The 21,149-nt window shown below is 18.5% G+C and overlaps 1 protein-coding gene across 2 annotated transcripts; it reads left to right on the top strand.

Moving 5' to 3' along the window:
* The first annotated feature begins 1,141 nt into the window (after positions 1-1,141).
* Positions 1,142-6,985, top strand: LOC726995 (endocuticle structural glycoprotein ABD-4). Of its 2 annotated transcripts, none has more exons than XM_001122709.5 (4): positions 1,142-1,236; positions 2,989-3,167; positions 4,289-4,550; positions 6,857-6,985. In XM_001122709.5, the coding sequence occupies exons 1-4, from the start codon at positions 1,225-1,227 to the stop codon at positions 6,953-6,955; spliced, it is 552 nt and encodes a 183-aa protein (XP_001122709.2). In that variant the 5' UTR covers positions 1,142-1,224; the 3' UTR covers positions 6,956-6,985. The 2 variants fall into 2 exon arrangements, with proteins under 2 accessions (XP_001122709.2, XP_026300406.1); XM_026444621.1 differs by lacking the exon at positions 1,142-1,236 and adding an exon at positions 2,657-2,668.
* Positions 6,986-21,149: the final 14,164 nt, after the last annotated feature.

Genomic DNA, 21,149 nt, shown 5'->3' with positions numbered 1-21,149 from the left:
TATTTCATTCCATAAAAAATTTAATAATTATAATTTTATTTAAAATATAATATATAAATTTGTAAGTATACACATATTCAGTAATTCAGTAATTCAAATTTGTATTTATTATTATCATAGTTTTATAAATTATTATGTATAAAAACAATGGATATGAAATTTTTCAAGATGTTTCTTCATGATATTTTATATTTAGTATATATTCAAAATAATATATTTATTTGAATTTTTTCTAAAATTTATTTATTAGATATTAAGATATTAATATTGAATTCAATGAAAAATTCAATGTATAATTTACATGTTCATGCTGTAGCAATAGTTTAGAGAATCGTGACTTCACATGTGATGCAATAGATTGGAATTTAAATATTAGCAAGCATTTAGTGTATAATTGTTATTTTATTATAAAATTTCTGTTTTCAGATTTTGAAAATCTTTCACTTATGTTTATTATTACTATATTTTATATTACTATATTTATTATTATTATGTTTACTATATTATTTATTATCAAGGAATTAAGTAATTAGTTCTATTATTCTATTGTTTGTTAAATATGAAATTTCAAAATAATTTTATATTTATTTTTATATTATATTTATTTTGAAAAGAAATATATCAATATTAAAGTTAAATATATAATATTAGAATTATAATAATAAAAACAAAATAGAATAATATTTCGTTTAGCTCAAGATAATTATTATTTGCTTTGATATTATTCGAACTAATTATTAATTATAAGAATTATAAGAATTTTATAATTTAATTAATTTTAATAAAATAAAATATTATTGATTTTTTGTTATCAATATAGAATAATTTAGAAAAATAAATAAGAAAAATATTTAATGTAATTTTTATATATTTAGTATAGAAATAAAGTGAAATGACAAAATTTTAATTATTCAATATTTTAAAATAAGTAATTGCTATCATAATATAATCTATTAATACAATATATTGATTTACTCTTGTAAAAAAAGATTAAAAAAAAAATAGTCAAAAAGAAAAATAGTACAGAATTTATCACATATAAGATAACATGCATGTAAAGATCGTTGTTACAAACTATGTGAAACATCTTCGAAGATCCATCACTTTTTAAGTGGGGATAAAGTGAGAGTATAAAAGGTGAATTCCTTATTTCCTTAGGATCACAAACGATCTGATTTAGTAGTGTTCATCTTTTTCAAAAGTGTTTTCTTTATTAAGAGAGAGATGAAAACAATTGTAAGTAATTTTTATATTTTTATTTATATATTGATCTGTTTTATATCATTATTTTCGTTATTTAAATAAATATATATGTATATATATTACTCTTTTTCTTTATTTTGTAATATATATATATATATATATATATATATATATTACTCTTTTTCTTTATTTTGTAATAAAAATTAAAAATGAAATATTCTGACATCTTCTTATAAAAATCAGATAAAAAATAAAATTATAAATTGAAACAAAACAACAAAAAAAATAAAAAACAAAATTGTTTATTTTAAATTTAATCAATATAAAATGAATAATGAATTTAATATTTTTTATCAATATTTTATTTTTTAAATCATATTTGTAATAACAAATTTTCATAAATATAATATAATATAATCTATATAATCTTAATATAGATTTTTATTATTAGACTTAAATGAAAGTAATAAAATTTATATTATTATTTAATAATTAATTAGTATAAAATTATTATTATTATAATGATTTAATTATTATAGTTTAATTTTTTAGTTATCGTATATTTTTAAAATAGAAAAAATATTGTTTATTAATGTTATTAAAGATCGATTAAGTAGAATATTTTCAATTTTTTCAATTAAATTGTGAGAGAACATAAAATAAAAAAAATTGAATAGGTATATTACAAAGATTTAAGAAAATATTAAATATAGACTGAATTATATATACAACAAATTCTGGAATTAACTGTTGCAAATATTTAATTAAATACAATTAAAAACAATTATTTAAAATATTTAAGTTTTTATTTCAAAAATTAAATTATTAAATTATTATTTATTAGAATATATATTTATAAATGCTTTTTTTATTATTATTTTAAAATTATATATTTTAATTATTTCTGAATAATATTATTATATGAATAATAAAATGAAATCGGCATGGTTGACCTTTATATACTGTTCTTAGAGCTTATTGCTAAACACATAGTATATTATTTCAGTCTATATTGAATATTTGTTTATAATTGCATATTATTAATTTGATTAATTAATTTAATTATGTAATATTTTAAAGTTATATTACAATTATGTAATATATTGTATAGTATTATATAATATAAAGTATTATATATATTATTATATTGTATTATATAATATATTATATATAATATTATATAGCATTTATAATTATACAGTATATTATTAATTATATAATATTAATAATTATATAGTATAAATTAATTATAACTGTTTCATTAAAAATAATAAATTATTTCATTAGAAATAATATATATTTTTTCATTATTATTATTTTATCAAGTCAGTATTTTCTTTGTTTAAAAAATTTTAAGAAAGTTTAAGAAAATTTAAAAAAAGAAATTTTGTAAATTAAAAGAAAAAAAAGTTAAATTAATATTATGCATACCAAAATAACTGAAATATAAAAAATGAAAATAATTGTAAATATTATTAAATAATATTAAATTCGAATTAAAAAAAATAATATAATTCTTGAACTGTTGTTGCGACATGGATAACTGGAAAGAACACGAAGCAATCTAAATCGAAGACGAGTTCGTAAACTCGTAGGTCAGGAGTTAAATGACCCGCATTGGCATCTTACTTTCACTCATCACATTGATGGTGTTGGTCACAGATTTCTATTATTATTAAAACTTCATTTTGAAATACACAATATTACAATTATTATCAAGCGTATTATAAGAACAATAATTAATTTTTTTTAAATAATTTAACAATAATACAATTTTTTTTTTAGATAATAGCAATAATTTTAGGATTTGCAGCAGCACAAGATTCAAATTATGCTCGTAACAATTACCACGAAGATAGACAAAATTCTCCAACTGATGAAAGGAGAGGATCATTAACAACAACACCCATTCCAATTTTACATTGGAATAAACAACAAGAACATGATGGAACTTACAAAACAAGGTAACTATTTTTATAATTATATATTTTTTTTCACAAATCTTATATTATAAAATCTTATATTATATTTTATATAAAATATATATTATGAATGAATCTTATATATAATATTTATATAATATTTAATTTTTTTAATATTTAAAATTTAAAATTATGAAGCATTTATTTATGAAACTTATTTGAAGCATTTATTTATGAAATTTATTTTTTTTGCTTTGATGCAAATTAAATAAAAATATAAAATATTATTTAATAATTAGTTATATAAATTAAAATAAATTAAAATACATTAATTATAATATACATAGTAGTTTTTTAATTACTAATAATTTTAATTTGAAATCCTTTTCATTTTTATCAATTAAAATTTTTAATTATTAAAATTTGTAATTATTTTATAAAATATATAATTATAAAAATTTTTATGTAATTTATATTTATTATTTTTATCCATTATTAAAATATTTTATTTGAAAAATATTTAACAATAACGATATAAATAATAATATTTATTTATTGTTACAATTTATTATTGTTTTGTTATTATTTATTTATTTATTTATTATTAAATTAAAAAAAAATAAATTATATATAAGATAGAAAAAAAATATATTATAAAGAATAAAATTATTCATTAAAATATACTCAATTTAATTAAATGAAATTTTAAAATTTATTATTCATATATGTTAAAAAAATAGTAAAGGTAAATTTTTTTATTAAGAATTAACATAATTCTTACTAATTTATAAACATAATTTATGTTCAAAATTACAAAATTTCTAATTCCTATTAAAATAATTGTAATAAATATAAATTATTAAATTGAAGTAATATCATAATATTATAATAAAATTATGATAAATTTAAAAATAATATGTTTAAATTTGAATTTAAGAATTTATTTTTTAAAACAATTTCATAATTTATGAAATATACATTAATCATTAATCATTTTATTATTTTAATGTGAAAAATATTTATAAATCTCATCATATAATAATATTTAAAAATGTATTTGTAAATTTGAAAACTTTTTTCGACAACACTACGATGTACGTACATATTAAAATAAAGTTTAGAAGAATGTAATTTGAAATGTGATGTGAATAACTTATTCATAGTTATGAAACGGGAAACAATATTATCGCCGAGGAGAGTGGTTACATCAAGAAAGTAGGCGAAGGCGAGGAACAAGGAGAAGCATTGGTTCAACAAGGAAGTTTCTCATATACGAGTCCAGAAGGGAAGCTGATCACCATCCATTATACTGCCGACGAGACTGGCTTTCACGCGACCGGAGATCACATTCCCACGCCACCGCCAGTCAGTGAAGAGATTCAAAAAGGCCTCGACCTCATCTTTGCGGGCATTCGTCAGCAAGAGGTACGTCCCACGACTTTTCCTTTTCTTATTTTCTGTTTCTTCCTTTCTCTATTTCTTATTCTTTCCTGTGTTCTCTTTCAATTCGATTTACACTTTCTCTTTTTTTCTTTTTCATTTTATTCTTTCATTTTATTTTATATTTCAAAGAAGTATACATATATTAATTATATAAGATAATTTACATAAATTGTGACAAATTATTTTTTTTAAAACAACTATTAATTAAATAATTAGATGAGTTAGGATTTATAATCATTTAGAAATTATACATTATATATGTATAAAATTAAACTTTTATTAAAGATTTTAAAAATTAAAATATTAAAAAAAAGAAAAAAAAACAATAAAAGAAAGTTTTAATGTTACATTTTTCTTTAATTATAAATAAATAATTTTTTCTATGGATATTATTAAATGTATTAACATTTATTTTTATTTAAAATAATTATTATATATTCTTTATTTAAAAAAAAACACGATAAATATTTTTACGATTTTCTGAAATTTTTTTATAAATGTTGCTAAGAAAGAATGTTTCTTATATCATAGATATGATTATAGATAATATTATAGATACTATCTTCATTTGAGTAACAAATATTATCGAACATTCCATCCCATTTAATGAAATAATTTTTAGAACATGTTCATTTTTATTATGTGATCTCGAGATCTTGTGAGATTATAATATTTGATGCATTCTTTATTTTGCTCAATGAATAAAAATTTATTATTAAATTTTATCAGTAACATCAAATAAAAAAATGTATTAATGTTAAATTCGTTATATTAAAGAAAAAAAGAAAGGGAAGAAAATTTTTTCCATTTTTTCCTAGAGATATTATCAATAAATTATATAATTTAAATAATTAAAATATAAAATAATTAAAATAATTAAAATAATTAAATAGTTCAAATTGACATTTAAAATAATTTTGGAAAAACTTCAATTTTATAAAACATTATATGTATTATTATAATAAAATTTTTTTTAAAATATATTATTAAAGTATTTTATTTAAAAAAAAGAAAAAAAATATAATTTCACAAATAAAATAATGGTTTTATAATGTTAGTATAATAAAATTTGTTAATTTTGTAAATATTACGAAACAGAAATAATTATTATAATGATAATAGTTAAGCATATCTATTCTAAATATTTATAATATTTATTTACGATATCAAATGCCAAAAATTTTGTGTTTCTAATAATTTATCAAATAATTAAGAAATTCAGAATATGTGATAAATTGAATAAATAATTTATTTAATTTATTATTGATATTATTAAAGAAATATATAGCGTTTTAATGTATTTATGAAATATTTTATTGATTCTAGAAATACAAATGAACAGTTAAAATTTGCCATACAAAAATGTTGATAATTGAAATTTAGACAATTTGTTTATCATATATTCTTCCATTATTATTACATCATAAATAGTTCAATCTAACTATTTAAAATTATTTTAATTATTTTAACTATTCAAAATCAAGATATTCTATTTTTATTATTATTATTAGTTATTTAATTACATTAGATTTAGCATTAAAATTAATAACAAAGAATTCATGTAAAATTTTAATTTATAATTTAAATAAAACTATTTTCTAATAGTAAGTAAATTTAATATATTAAATAATATATTAAATAATATTTTCTTAATAATATTTTATTTATAACAATTAAGTTTTGATAAAATTTATTTTGATTAAATTAGATTAATAGATTTTAATCAATGAAAAATATAATAGTTTTATAATTTTTTTTAATCCTTTAAAATTATTTTGTAAAAAAAATATATTATTTTATAACTAAATTATTTAAATATAAATTATATTAAAATATATATACAACCAACAATAAAAATATGTGATTTGTATTGTATTTTTAGAGTTATATTATATTTATAAAAATATAATTTAAAAATTAAATTATGAAAATTTAATAACAAATATTAATATAATAATATTTATTTATTAATATATTATAATAATAATATTAATATTAAGTTTATTATGCTTGAATATATATAATACAGATATAAGTATTTAAAATCATTTTCTTAATTCTTATTCATTGTTTATATTAATATTACAATATTTATAAGTAATTATATTATAATTTTTCTATAATATAATTATAATATATAATATTTCTATATTTTCTATAAATATATATATACATACACATACATACATATGTACATATCTAATGTAAGGATAAATAAAGTAACAAATATTTATATATATTTATTAAATGTACGAATGTGTAATAATAAAATTATTATTATATTATAGGAAGCAGATGCACGTGAGGCAGCTCAAAAATTACAACAACAACCCTTGAATCAGCAAATAGATCGACGAGATAATTATGATAGAAAATTTCGAAAATGAAATAAATAAAAAATAAATATTATTAACATATGTTTTCAGGTAGTATAAAAATTAAGTCAAACAATTAAGTCTTTAAATTAAGGATATTTTAATAAAATAAATTTTATAATAATATTATAACATAAATATATAAATGTGTATTTTCTTTCATTGATATTATTGATCTTAAAATTTATATATTAATATATTCATAAATTTATATATTAACATATTCGTGGAATATGTTTGAAGAATCAATTTTAAAAGCTAAAATATATTATAAAGTTGTTATATAAAAATTTCGACTGAAACTTATTTAATTATAAATAATTTAAATTTAGATTGGGAAGATAGAATAAACAGAATTATCGCATTTATTAAATATTATTAATTGCTTATAATTCAATAAATAAATCTTCATCGTAATTTTTATACATCAAGTTTTATATTTATTTTATCTTTAGAATCCTCCAAAAATCCACGAATTATATATTAATTATAAAAACATAAATTATAAATTAAAAGAATTTATTAGTTCAAGAGAATTAAATTTAAAATTAAAATTAAAATTAATTTAATTTATATTATAAATATATATAAAAATTTCTGAATATAAAATAACATGTGTAATACTTTCTTTTAATTTCAAATGAAAAACATTAATTTTTTTTAATGAAAATTGTGGATATACAGAAAAATCGATTTTAAAATATAAATATGAAATGATATTTAATAAAAGAATAATGAATATTCTGTCAAATATTATAAATATATTTTATTTTATTTTAATTAAATAAAGTTCTTAATAAAGTTATACTATAAATGAATTGATAGTACAAATCGAAAAAAGGAATTTATATAAAAAAAATAAGTCAAAAATAAATAATATTTTAAATAAATTTTTTTTATATAATAATATTTTTTTTTATATAAAGTTTGGGTACAGTCCAAATTATTTTATCAAATATTTGAATTCAATATTCGATGCAATCAATACTCGGAATTTAATGAAGATATGGAGCTTTTGGTACTAAAGGCGCCCGATTTGAATATGATCAATCTCCATTAATTTTCTGTTTATACTATTTGAAATTCATGGTTTGGCGTAATTCAAATATTTTTATATATCATTAATTAGATATATGATTTCTCTATTTCTATAATTATTTAAAACATTTAAAATCATTAAATGCATGGGCAAGAGAGAACTGATCATTAATTCTTTCAGTTATTAATCATATAAAAAAGATTTCGTTTGGCCTTAGATGCGAGAAATTTTGGATAAAGAATCATTATAAATAAGCCCAAAATTTATTAGTTAATAGTTATATCTGCTAACATCGATTAATATCAATTTTCTTTATAGTTCGTTATTATAATCACATTAAATTATTATAATAATATAAGTATTATAAATTGCGTTAGATTGATTAAGATAATAAATAAAAATCCTTTTCTGTAATTATTGTTTGCAAATTTCTAAACATATACAAAGGATAATATTATTTGAAAAAATTGTCGTTTTTTAGAGTTTAGTCGACATTTATAATTATATATTTCTGATATATTTTATAGCTTGACTGAATCGATTTTAACGATAATATATTCCAAACACGGTTAACTCAATAAATGACATTATTCTAGTTCGAGAAAATCTAAGAGAGATACGCTGATATGTTCCCGTTTATCAAAGATGAGATCTCTATATATAGATCATCACCCAAGCGAAGAATTTTCCTCGCGGACACTGACCGCGATATTATTCGTTATTGGCATGTCCTACCAGAAAACTATGATCCTCCCAATTTAATTGGAAAGAGATTTTCTGAGAACACGAACTTCACTTAAAATCTCATAATCACGTACTCTGACTGCTGGATATGATAATTAGATAGTGTGTGAATACATTGTGCTCTAATCATCAGACATAATTACCTGTTGTTACTGGTAAGGAAAATTTTACTATAAATATGTCGTAATCTGACTGTCAAACAATTACATTAGTTTTGTTTTAACATCACATCTAACCATTATACACGATTTCCTGCTATGACATTGAGAGATCGTGCTTTCTAATATAAAAAAAATTCCGCAAGCTTTCTAATAGACGCGCTCCATATATATAATATAGTGTAATATGTAGTATACTTATAGAGTCCATTCAACTTAAGAAGTACACACTACTTATTACAATATCTATCAAAGGGCATTCGATAAGTATCCAACTATTAGTTTAGAGATAGATGAAACGCGATTACGATAGAAAGAAAGCAATTTGATAAAATTTTAGAGACCGCGAAGATCGAAGTAATCAATGGAGTACTCATATATTGATCCGAATATAGGAAATCATAAATTAGCAATTTGTGGCTCTTCTCTCGTACTCACTACAATCTCTACAGCAAGAAAAAACCACTTTACACTGTTAGTAATTAATTGATTTACATAAAAAATCGAATTGATTTAAAAATTATTTATATGTGAACTACTTGTAATCCAATCATAACATAAAGGACTGCACTATTGAAATTTGTAAGCAATGTAACGGAAAACACCATACATAATGACACGTAAAAAAAATCCAATAAGGCATCTAGATTGAATGTAACTAGTAAAGAAAAAACATTTGTCCATCTTAATCGTCCAGATCCGTAATAACAAAAAATGCTTATGATTCTACCGGATTTTATTGAATTCGGGTTTTCAATCACATTTCATGACATTTCGTAAAAAGATTGACACTCCAATGTAAGATCAACATTTTCATCATAGGGATAAATCATTGTACTTTAAAAATAAAAAGAATTTTTCGCATGATCATATAATTCAGAATTAATTATTTCAATATCGATTTGTCATTTCTCATTTCTTATCAAACATTCTAACTAATCATTTTATTCCTAAAATACAATTTAATTTATCCCATTCAACATTCCATTGACAAACTCCAAATTCAACATTTTCTCCAAAATAAATTCGCTCTGATCAGCGCGGAGACGTTTTTTGAGTTGATTTATGCGTCGGTCAAACTCTATCGCAAATGATGATGAAATTAAATTACAAAAAAACAAAAGTAACTTTGGTTACTTTGGAAAATTAAACATTGATAGTCAACAAAATCCTCAAAATAACTTATTATCATTTAACATTTAACTCAATCGAAACATAATTGGAAAAAATTCCGCAAGCGTCCATACTATCGACAGACGAACGAGTATGTGAACGTCAATTTGTGCAAACTACATCACACCATCAATATATCGCCCAACTTTCTCAAGTTTTAGATGATTTCATATCATCATGCTGCAATGTTTTCTCACATTGAAATGCATGTTCAAGAAAAATCTGTAATTACGAACAGAATATATTCACTTTATGAATGAATATGAACAAATTATAAATTAGGACACATGGAATGTAAAAATCATATGTATTTACACAACAAAAAATATCTATGTATTTACCCCTTTCGAATTTCCCATGGTAAGAAATTGATCCGGCAAGATCAATATACAAATATATTGTTTATATATATTAATATATTGTCGCCATGTTAAACTTATCACTATTAATTATCGGATGAGCAATCCCTTTGTAAATAGCTCCCAATCATATTTACAATCGAGAGATGATTTTTACTTTTCATAAAGGAGAAATCTATTGTAATCAGTAAAGGATAAAAATCTATTTAATCAATTTTCATCTATTTTATGATCCGAATGGTGTATATTCGAACTAACTATGGATGCCTTTCTCGCAGTATAACAACTGATTATTTCGAGACGCGGTAAATACAGCGATATCTATTTTTATCAGACAATATTTTTATCAGATAATAAACAGATAAATAAGCATTTTCATAAACTGCTAGCCGAATTGACCAATAAGGACCAATAAATCAATAATATATAATCATGGACTAATAAATCAATAATATTTAATCCAAAGTCATCATACTCCGGCGATATTTCGAAAGTAGCGATAAAAATCTGTGAAACATTATCTCGAATAAAGTTATCGCATTACTGTCCTTTGAAACCTATTCATCATCACAATACAAGTTGAGGCTATTCTCAATTCTTCTAACTTCTTTCGAATACTAATGATCTAATATCTGTATACTTCTTAATTGGCGACTCATTAATTAAGTGAGAGATTAAACATAAATACAGTGTTTATACAAGAGTTAGGTCTTTCTTTTCACAATGTCATGATCGTGTCCGATGGTCAAAACATGATGCGTAATTACAAGAATTATCTATTTTTCGTATCTGACAATTAAAGTATGATATGTTCACAATAAAATGTTAATTAGATGTTCTTCACAATGCCATAATAGATAATCATGCTTGATAGTCAGAGTATAATGTTCGCAATAAATACTAATCCCTTTCTAGTTTAATTAGAAGGATGATAATTCTTTGATTAGATATAATAATAATCAATAATATCCCGTCTGGTCAATGTCTGATTCGCGACATCTTCAAGTTAGAAAAAAATTTCTTGAATTGAGTGATCAATGTTTAAAGATATCAAAATAATGATAATCAAGCGTACATTTATTATAGATTTTCTCGAATTAAATTGATGTTAATTACTGTTGAGTTAGCTGTCATCACATCATTTTTTGTTTAGGTTTAATGGAGATAAATGACCGATTATAATAAAAAAGAATTTCCATAGGAGAAACTTCTTCGACTAAGCTGATCATAAATCTCGCGAGCAATAAATAATATTAAGCGAAGTTTTAATTGACATAGAAATGCGAACATATTCTTATTTAATAATCTTTTTCTAATTAATTTATATTTCAAATAGTAAAACAATATTCTTGCTATTATTTAAGATGTATCATTTAAAAGTATTCTCAAGTCTAAAATTATCATATTAATAAAGAACAAAATAAAAATTAGTTAATGTTAAAAATTTAAAATCTATTAGAGCTTTGAATATTTTTATAATGTATAATAAAAAGAAACTGATTATTATAAGTCTCGAAGTAAGATGGATTTTATCAAAGTATTTATAAACTACTCATCCATTATAAATCTAATTAATTTAGATTCAAAGAAAGCAAAGTATCATTCTATCAAAAACTATCGATCACATTTTTTTAACTTATTTATAAGATTAATTTCATGTATTAAAATATGATATGAAATTGACTTTAAAAACTATGATAATTTTTTTATTAAAAATGATATTTTTTAAATTTATTTTATTATATTTATAATTTATAAGTTATAAATGAGATAATATAGTATTTGAATTTTAAATAATATTTTTGACTAATTTTAGGTACAATTATTGAAAATTTTTTGAATTTTATTATAGTTTTCATGAAAATTATTATTTATTTTTCTTTTTAATAAACTCATAAATTTTCTTTTTATAAGATTATTTTAATTTTTAATTCATTTTCATTACATATATATTCATTATATATTTTCGTTATATTCATTTTTTTTTAATATATATAATATTGAACAAATAATATTATGATAAATATATTAAATATATTAAATATATTAAATATAATATAATATATTATTATAGATTTATAATATATAATAATATAATTATATATTAAATATAATAAATAATATTTATGAAATATTTAAAAACAAAGAGAAAAATAAAAATAAAACAAAAATAAAACACAAATTTATAGTAAAAATTTTATATTTTAAAGTGAGTCTAGAGTGGTTGTTTTTTGTTATGATCTTTTTTTTATATTATAATAATTTTTAAATTAAATCTTATAATAATAATAAAAAAGATTTCATAATAATTTTTAAATAAAATTGTTTAAAAATGTTATCTGTTAATATTTTATCTGATTGTGAAATATATAGGGCAATAAATATAACAAATACGATAAAAATAATCAAGAAAGTCACAATTTATATAAAAATCTCAAGTAGAATATCAATTACTTATATTATAAATATTTTTAATAATATTTTAATTTATTGGTAATCTTATTTTTTTGTTAAGTATCTTTTTTTATATGTAATTATATGTATTATTGACTCTCAATTCGTGAAGATAACCGATCTTATTAATGACTATTTTTACTTAATATATTCATTTGAAAATAATATATTTTTTCAATAAAATCTTAATTTTTTAATATAATTAATATTAATATATATTTAAATGTTCTCATTTGTTACATATATAATACAATAACTAATAACAGATGTATTAACTTTAGCAAATATATTGATTCTTTCTAATATTTTCTATTATTATATTTGTTATAACATATTGTTGTTTAATAAACTTAAATTTAATGATTTAATTTTTATTTATTTATACATAACAATTTTATTAATATCAACATATTATTTATATTGATATATTCTAATGTGATTTTCGTAAATTTGTATTACAAAAATGATATTTTATATCTGTATACTTTGATATATAGAACTTTTGCACAAGTATATTGCAGTTTGATTATTCCACAAAATTTTTGTTGAATTAATTGTTAAATTACTCATCTCTACATATTTAACAATTTTTTTAAATATATTATTCTTTTTAATACGAGAATTATACAGATTAAAATTATTCATACTTCTATTATAAATAAGAATTATTATAATTAAAGATTATATAAGTTAATTATTTTCTAACTAATTGATTTTCCGATTAGAATAAATATTTTTAAAACATGATCTTTTATTAACATTTTCTGCACAATATATTTATATATATATGCATTTTGAATTTTTCTCTTCTATTAGTAATAAATTTATTTATTTATATTTTATTTAATAATTTATTGTATTTTTTAAGTATTCAATTTGTGTATTCTTTTTGTATATTTTAAATGAATGTGATGAAACTTGAATAAAATGGATTCAACATGTTAACAAATATCGAAGTCAGCTAAATATAATAATCCATCTATTAATTTTCTAATATTGCATTATTTGATCCTTTTTTTCCTTTGATGATAATGTTTCTTTTTATATTTTCAAGTTTTTGTATTTTCAGACATTGATATATATTTATAATTTTATATTTCAAATTTTTTTTAATAATTCTAAAATATATTTGATTTAATTTAATGCTTCTGATATATCCGATATATCCATCATTTCTAAAGTATAGTACTTAATATAATGTATAATAATGCCGATTAACTTCTTAAGATTAGAATTAACAAGAATTTGTATTAAATTTTTATATCATATTCTACTAGTTTGTTTTAATAAATATAAGAGCTTTGAAAAAGGCATACCTGATTTTTATTCTTCATTAGGAATAGTTCAGATTATTCCATATCAGACTATTACTATTTTTTTTAAATCACATTGAACATAAATTAATATGATATTTAGTTGATCTATATACATTTTATTTTCGAAGCAACTAAAATTGTTCACATTGTTTTATATCTTATTATATCTTATTATAGGACATATTTCTTTATAATCTATACCTATATATACATATATACATATCTATATACATATATACATATATCTATATATATAGTTTTGTTTTATTTACTATTAGTTTTATATTTATATTTATTTATAGATTCATTGTGATTTTTTTTTATTTTAATGCTTATTTATTTGATAAGAAATTATATTTTGTTTTCAAGTTTTAAAACTGATTTTCTTGTTTTATTTTGTATTCATATTCTGCATTCATGGCCATTATCAAAATTATTTTCTCATTTCAATTTTAAGTCATTTTCAATTTTATTAATTGATAGCTGTAAATTTTGCTTAAAATTGCTTCGATGATCTTTTAATTTTTTCATTTGAATATTTTTTTTTTTCTTTTCTTCGAAAATATTATTATTATTATTTTCTAAATTATACTACTATTAATCTACAACATGTTTATGTTTTGTATATTATTTTTTTTAGGCAGAATATCTATTATTACATTTTCATCTGTTTTTGAAAATCATTAAAATTCTTTTTAAATTTTCTGATTTTTATATAAAGCATATATCTCGTTTTTTTATCATATTAATATCAGACAACCATAATTTTTATGTTTTAAATTCATTTGAGTATTGAACTATATATTATATAGATATTATATTTATATTTTATACATATTATATTATGTTATACATAATTATACGTATATCATAAATAATATACTCTTACTTATTTGATTAAATTTTTCTATTTCAGATTTCTCTTCTGCTTTTCTAAATGCAATGACTTTATATTTAAACATTTTCACAAATCTAATATATGATTTTCTTTTGTTATATTTTCTATTTATCCATCTATATTGTCCATCATATTGTTTATATATATATATATATAATTATATATATAAATGTAGATCTTAGATATCTATTTTTAATGTAATTTATTATATTTATTGCATCAGTTATCACAATGTTTCAAGTATATATATTTTAATATTCTGTTAATGTTCTATTAGTTCTTTTGGCTATGCCATTTTATTTACGAGCACATTTAATATTTAATTACTTCCTGATATTATGTGTTTCAAGAAATTCCTTAAACTTTTTTGAAATATTTATTTTTTTATATTGTAAGATCTAATAAATTTTATTTGCATTCTAATTTTTTTCTTAACTTGAACTTTATAATTTTTAAATGTATATTTGAATCTATTCTTTACTATTATTACTTCTATATATGTATACTTTTTATATTATCAATAATAAAAAAAAAATAATAAAATATCTTGCATCGTCTGATGAAATTATCTTTATAAATCCACAAATATTGATGTGCATTAATTCTTAAATTTCAGTTTTTCTTTCTGAAGAAATCTTAATCTAAATTCTATGAATTTTTTTTAAATGATATATCTCACATTCATTTTCATTGAAATTACATACTATATATATATAATACATATAATTACCAGATTTTCTTTTTCCAGTTTCTCAATTCTGAATATACAATAATTTATATGTATAATATATATATATATTGATAAATTTTAGTATTTTTATAGATATGATATAATATTGTCTCAGTAATTTCTAACCATTATTAATCAGAATCATCAATCATTAAATTAATGTTTGATATAATTATATATATTTATATATTAGAATTTTTACTATACTTATTATATATGTTTTCATTGCTATTTTTTGATTTATCTCTTTTAGAAATCTATCTCTTATTAGAAATCTATCATTTTAATCTTTGAATCTGGTTTTCAATTTTATTAATTTTACTTTTAAGAAATTTAGTGATAATGTAAATCTCTAGATTTTATGTATGTACAAAAATTTTCTTATTCTGATGAAAGACAAAGTATAAGTTTGTGATTTTAATATCTATTTCTTCTAATTTTCCTAATATTCATTTACATATTTATTTCTTTTCACATTTTACATAGTTGTTTATAAATGATTTCATTATTGAATTTTTCAATGAATATCTTTCAAATATATCTTCTTATATTATATATTTGATATATATATTTTCTGTTATTTATTTGATTTTTATTAATGTTTAAAAAATTAAAATCAAGTTTTTTTCATTGTTGATGTTCTAATCAATTGTGTTTGCTTTTATTTTATTAGTACATCCATAAATACATATTATATATTAATTTTTTAAAATTTATTTATTTTTAGCATTAATAATTTTTTTCATTTAGTTTTTTGATTATATATATTTTGAAATTTATACCAATTTTTAAATTATTTTAGCATATTATTTTATGATTTTTTGGGCCCATAATTTATTAAATTTAATTTGTGCATATGGCTGATAATTAATGGACTTTTGCTCAACTTATATTCATTTGACATAAAATAATATATACACACTTTCAATAAAATCTTAATATAATAATTTTTTTCAATTAGACTTATGACTAATATTAATACGATATATATATATATATATATATATATATATATATATATATATATATTCTCACTTTTCATGCAATGCGTTATAATAATCAATACCAGGGATACCAACTCTAATGAATATGGTGATTCTTTCCAACATATAGAAAGTCCCAAAAATTTGATCAATAGAGATTTGTTAAAAAAAAATGAGCAAAAAATTGAGCATGATTTTTAAAATTAAATTTCTTTTTATTGAAACATATTTGTTATAAGAAACTAAAAAGGAATATTCTTAGAGAAATCATAGATTGCAAATGATCTTTTGCAAAATTAGTTAGATTCATTATATTTTAAATTAATTTTATATATTTTTATTATTATGTAACGATAATATATTATAAATAAATAACATAATAAATAAACAATATTTTAATAGTAATATAACATTAATATAATAATAATCAATAAAAATATTTAATATTATAATTATATTAAGATTTAGTTCTTAATTTAACATATTGAAGCTAATAAAAATTATTCTTTATTTTTATCAAGAATTAGCAAAAATTAATAGAAAGAAGAATCAGGAAAAATTCCTGATCGTTGTGATTGCATTTTGAATTAATCCAGCAATCTAAAATTGCTAATAATCCAAAAATAGTGATTTCTCAGTATAAAAGAGATATTTTTATTTATTGATATAAAGAGAAGCATCATATCATAATCGTATCATTTATCAAATAGAGATTTCACACGAAACAACGAGAAGTTTCATTGAGAAAAGTTGCAAACCTGTTCGTTAACTATTTATATTTGTAGAATAAAAAATTGATTTTTTAGATCAAACATCTCTGCAATAAAAAAAGTATTTTTAAATCTATAAATAATGGAGAAGAAAAATTTTGTTTTGAAATTTAAATTTTATCTTTATATTTTCTTAATTTATTTATTTTCTATTCGTTCCAATATATAACTAAAATATATGACTAAATTTCAAATCTTTATATCTGATTAAACATGTTTTCAATATCTATTATTTTTCAAATATTTTTTATTTTATTGTATTTTTACAGTTCCTTCATTTTGTTCTAAAATATTATTTTCCATTTTAATTATTCCACAGATGTACACAGTTAACATAAACAATATATCATTTCCTTGAATAAAATATATTAACTTAATAATAATAATAAATATATTAACTAAATATATTAACTCTTCCTAGAAAAAAAATTTAGAGATATCAAATTTTATGATTGAGGCAGTTATAAATATCTATAAATCTGTAAATCCAATGAATTTCAAATATATAATCAGATATTATTTAAAAATTGTCTAAAATTTTAAGTTTAATTAATAATTAAAATAAGAATAAATAAGAAGAAATAAGATTCATTATCTATAAAAATCACTGTATGACATTTATAATGCGGAATAATATGCTATAAAAAAGTGCTATTAAAAAATCAGTGCCAAGAAATCATAAACGATTTAGACTTGTTAAGAGAAAAGATGAAAAAATAAGATAACTTATAAGATAGATATTTTTTTTTTGATAATATCTGTTCTACATATTAAAAGAAAAGTTTTTAATTGATTTTTTTATGCTAGCTAATGTGAGAATTTCTACAATTCCAAATCCTAATAATTCTAATAATTAAGAATATTCCTGGAAATTATTTTAATATAGTATAAAATATTTTCAGTAAAACGTGGATTATATTCTAATTTTTTAGCATCTAACGACAAAATTTTCGTAATATAATCTGTTTTACACAGTTCTTATATTCAGTGAATCTTATAAAGTAAAGTATTACTTTCTCACATATTATTTTTCTTATTCTTTCGTGTGAAATCTCTACCCTTTGCAAGAACTTCTATCATTTTGTGTGCGTATGTGTATATAATAATAGCAATGATATTTGGACATTTTTTAAAACTTAAATAACTTTTTTAAACTTATCAAAGGATCAAATAATTTGAATTTTTTAAAGATATTAGAAGAATTAATTTACTAGATAATATAGAAAAAAAAATTATCATTAATTATGAAAAAATCATGATTTTTAATTTTTTTATGTGAATCTATAAAAAATATATCTTTTTTAAATCTAAAAAAATTATATATATGCATAAAGATTCATTAAAATTGATTAAAAAAAAACTATAGATGTCAAAAGATATCAAATAAAATAATTTTAGATTTATTATATATATAGTTTTTATTATATATATATAAACTGAAAATTGTGAAAAACTGCAAATTTAAACATTTTTTTATTATTTATAGTTTATAATAAGTATTAACTAATTTTGACGAAATTTTATAGATATATACAATCTAATCACCTAATCTAATAAATATAAACAATATAATAGTTTTTCCTTTTTTTACGCTAATATATAATATATTATTAATCAAAAAATAATAATTTCTAATGATTAAAATCAATTTATCAAAGTTTAATCTAATTTTAATTTAAAAATGAATCGTTTTATCTAATGAAGAATCAATAGAATTTTTAAATTATTGAATTGTTGATCCAGATTTTGGAAATTACAAATTAAAAAATTTTTTTTTAAATTTTACTAATTTCTATCAATTATCGATATATTTCATATACTGCAGAATAATTATCATTAGTTTCGTTAATAGCATAAAGCTTAGCTTTAAATTTCTCTACTTTCAGAGCATTTTCTAAAGATCGAATGGAAGAATCTTACATTAACACAATTCTATCCCTAGCCTATTATAGCTATTGCTCTTGAACTAGTTCAAATAGCCTTCGAATAATGGAAGTAAATGACGTTATGTGTAAATTTCGTAATTTCTTAGAGGAGATTTGTATTTAAATTCATAGGTTGTTCTAATATAATTATCTTATTCTTTCGACAATTAATAATAAAATTTTCTATCGCATATGAGATGTGTTTGTGAACGTGTTTATTTGTATTAGTTTGATTCATTAATCAAAGTATAATAAGTTCTAACGAATCGTTTACGACTCATGATTTCTTTAAGACTTTAAGATTTGTTCCTTATGATGAGTATTATATATTTTTAATAAAAAAAATTATAAAATTATACTCAATATCAATTTTGCAGTTTTTAAATTTCTATTAATTTAAATATGTAAAATCATTTTTCGAAGTCAAATAATTTTTTGATATTCTATACAAAAAGGAACTAAAATTATATAATTTTTATGACTAATTTGATAATACTAATTAAATAATATATTTTTCAATTTATATTTTTTTTATAATAAACTATTTTGATTAAATAAGATATTTAATTCAATTTATTCTATCTTACTCTTAATATCACATTTTTTTAATGCAAATAATAATTAATTTTTTAATACTAAAATTATTGTACAATATTTGGTTTTCTTAATTATTTTATATTTATTTTATATTTTTTTCCAATTATAATATATTTTTATGTTACTATTATAATATATTTATTTATATATTATTAATGTATTATTAATATTTTTTATTTTTAATTTCATATAATTATTATAGATAAATTTCATTATATGGGCAAACGTAATGTATATATTTACATGTATATATATTTATTGTTTTGATAATAAAATTCACTATATCAAAATGATCAGATAGTACAAAGTTTGGATAAAAAATTTTCATTATACAATAATTTTTATTTATATTGTATTTTATATAATATATATATATATTATAAGTTATGAGAGTAATATATGTTTTAAGAAATCTGATTATTTATGGCATGCAATTCTTTTTATTATATATACATATATATGTTATATTAATGCTAATATTACGCATAGAATTATGTAATTAATTAAATAAATTTAAAAAATATACTTTTAAAAAACTTAAGAAAAAATTTTAACTATATTTGTTTTATGAATATTATTAATATTATATATAAGAACAATCTGCTATGCTCGAAAATTTTTTATATATATCTTAGAAATTAAGATCGAATGATAGTATATATAAAAATTATTCAAAATTATGACTTTAATAATTTATTTCAAGATTATTGAAATAAATAAGAAATCTCTTTTTTTTCTTGCATAATTAAAAATTTGATACAGTTTTATTTCCGTTACATCACCATCTTGTTCTATCTCTACGTTTTATTTCTCTTGACATAATTTCAATAGTTTACAATTTAATAAATGAATCTCAATCAATTTTTATATATTAATTCTTCTGTTTATTTATTTTAGAAACTAAAGATATAGTCATGATCTACAGTTTACATAGGTAGACTTTGTTCAAAATGTCGTTGAAATATACATTTCAAGATAATTGAAATCATGAGGTAAAAACAGTTTATTTTGTAATAAAAATAATAATTATTTCCATTATATATATGTATATAAATATTTA

This window comes from Apis mellifera, linkage group LG13 (genome assembly GCF_003254395.2).
Source record: "Apis mellifera strain DH4 linkage group LG13, Amel_HAv3.1, whole genome shotgun sequence".
NCBI classification, from domain to species: Eukaryota; Metazoa; Arthropoda; class Insecta; order Hymenoptera; family Apidae; genus Apis; species Apis mellifera.
Note: the sequence above shows the minus strand (reverse complement) of the source record. Positions and strands in the feature narration are given on the sequence as shown.

What these genes read in the sequence shown, in the direction of transcription:
- LOC726995 (XM_001122709.5), top strand. An exon ending in GATGGAACTTACAAAACAAG is followed by an intron (nt 3,168 to 4,288) that starts GTAACTATTTTT and finishes ACTTATTCATAG; the next exon opens with TTATGAAACGGGAAACAATA. An exon ending in CGGGCATTCGTCAGCAAGAG is followed by an intron (nt 4,551 to 6,856) that starts GTACGTCCCACG and finishes ATTATATTATAG; the next exon opens with GAAGCAGATGCACGTGAGGC.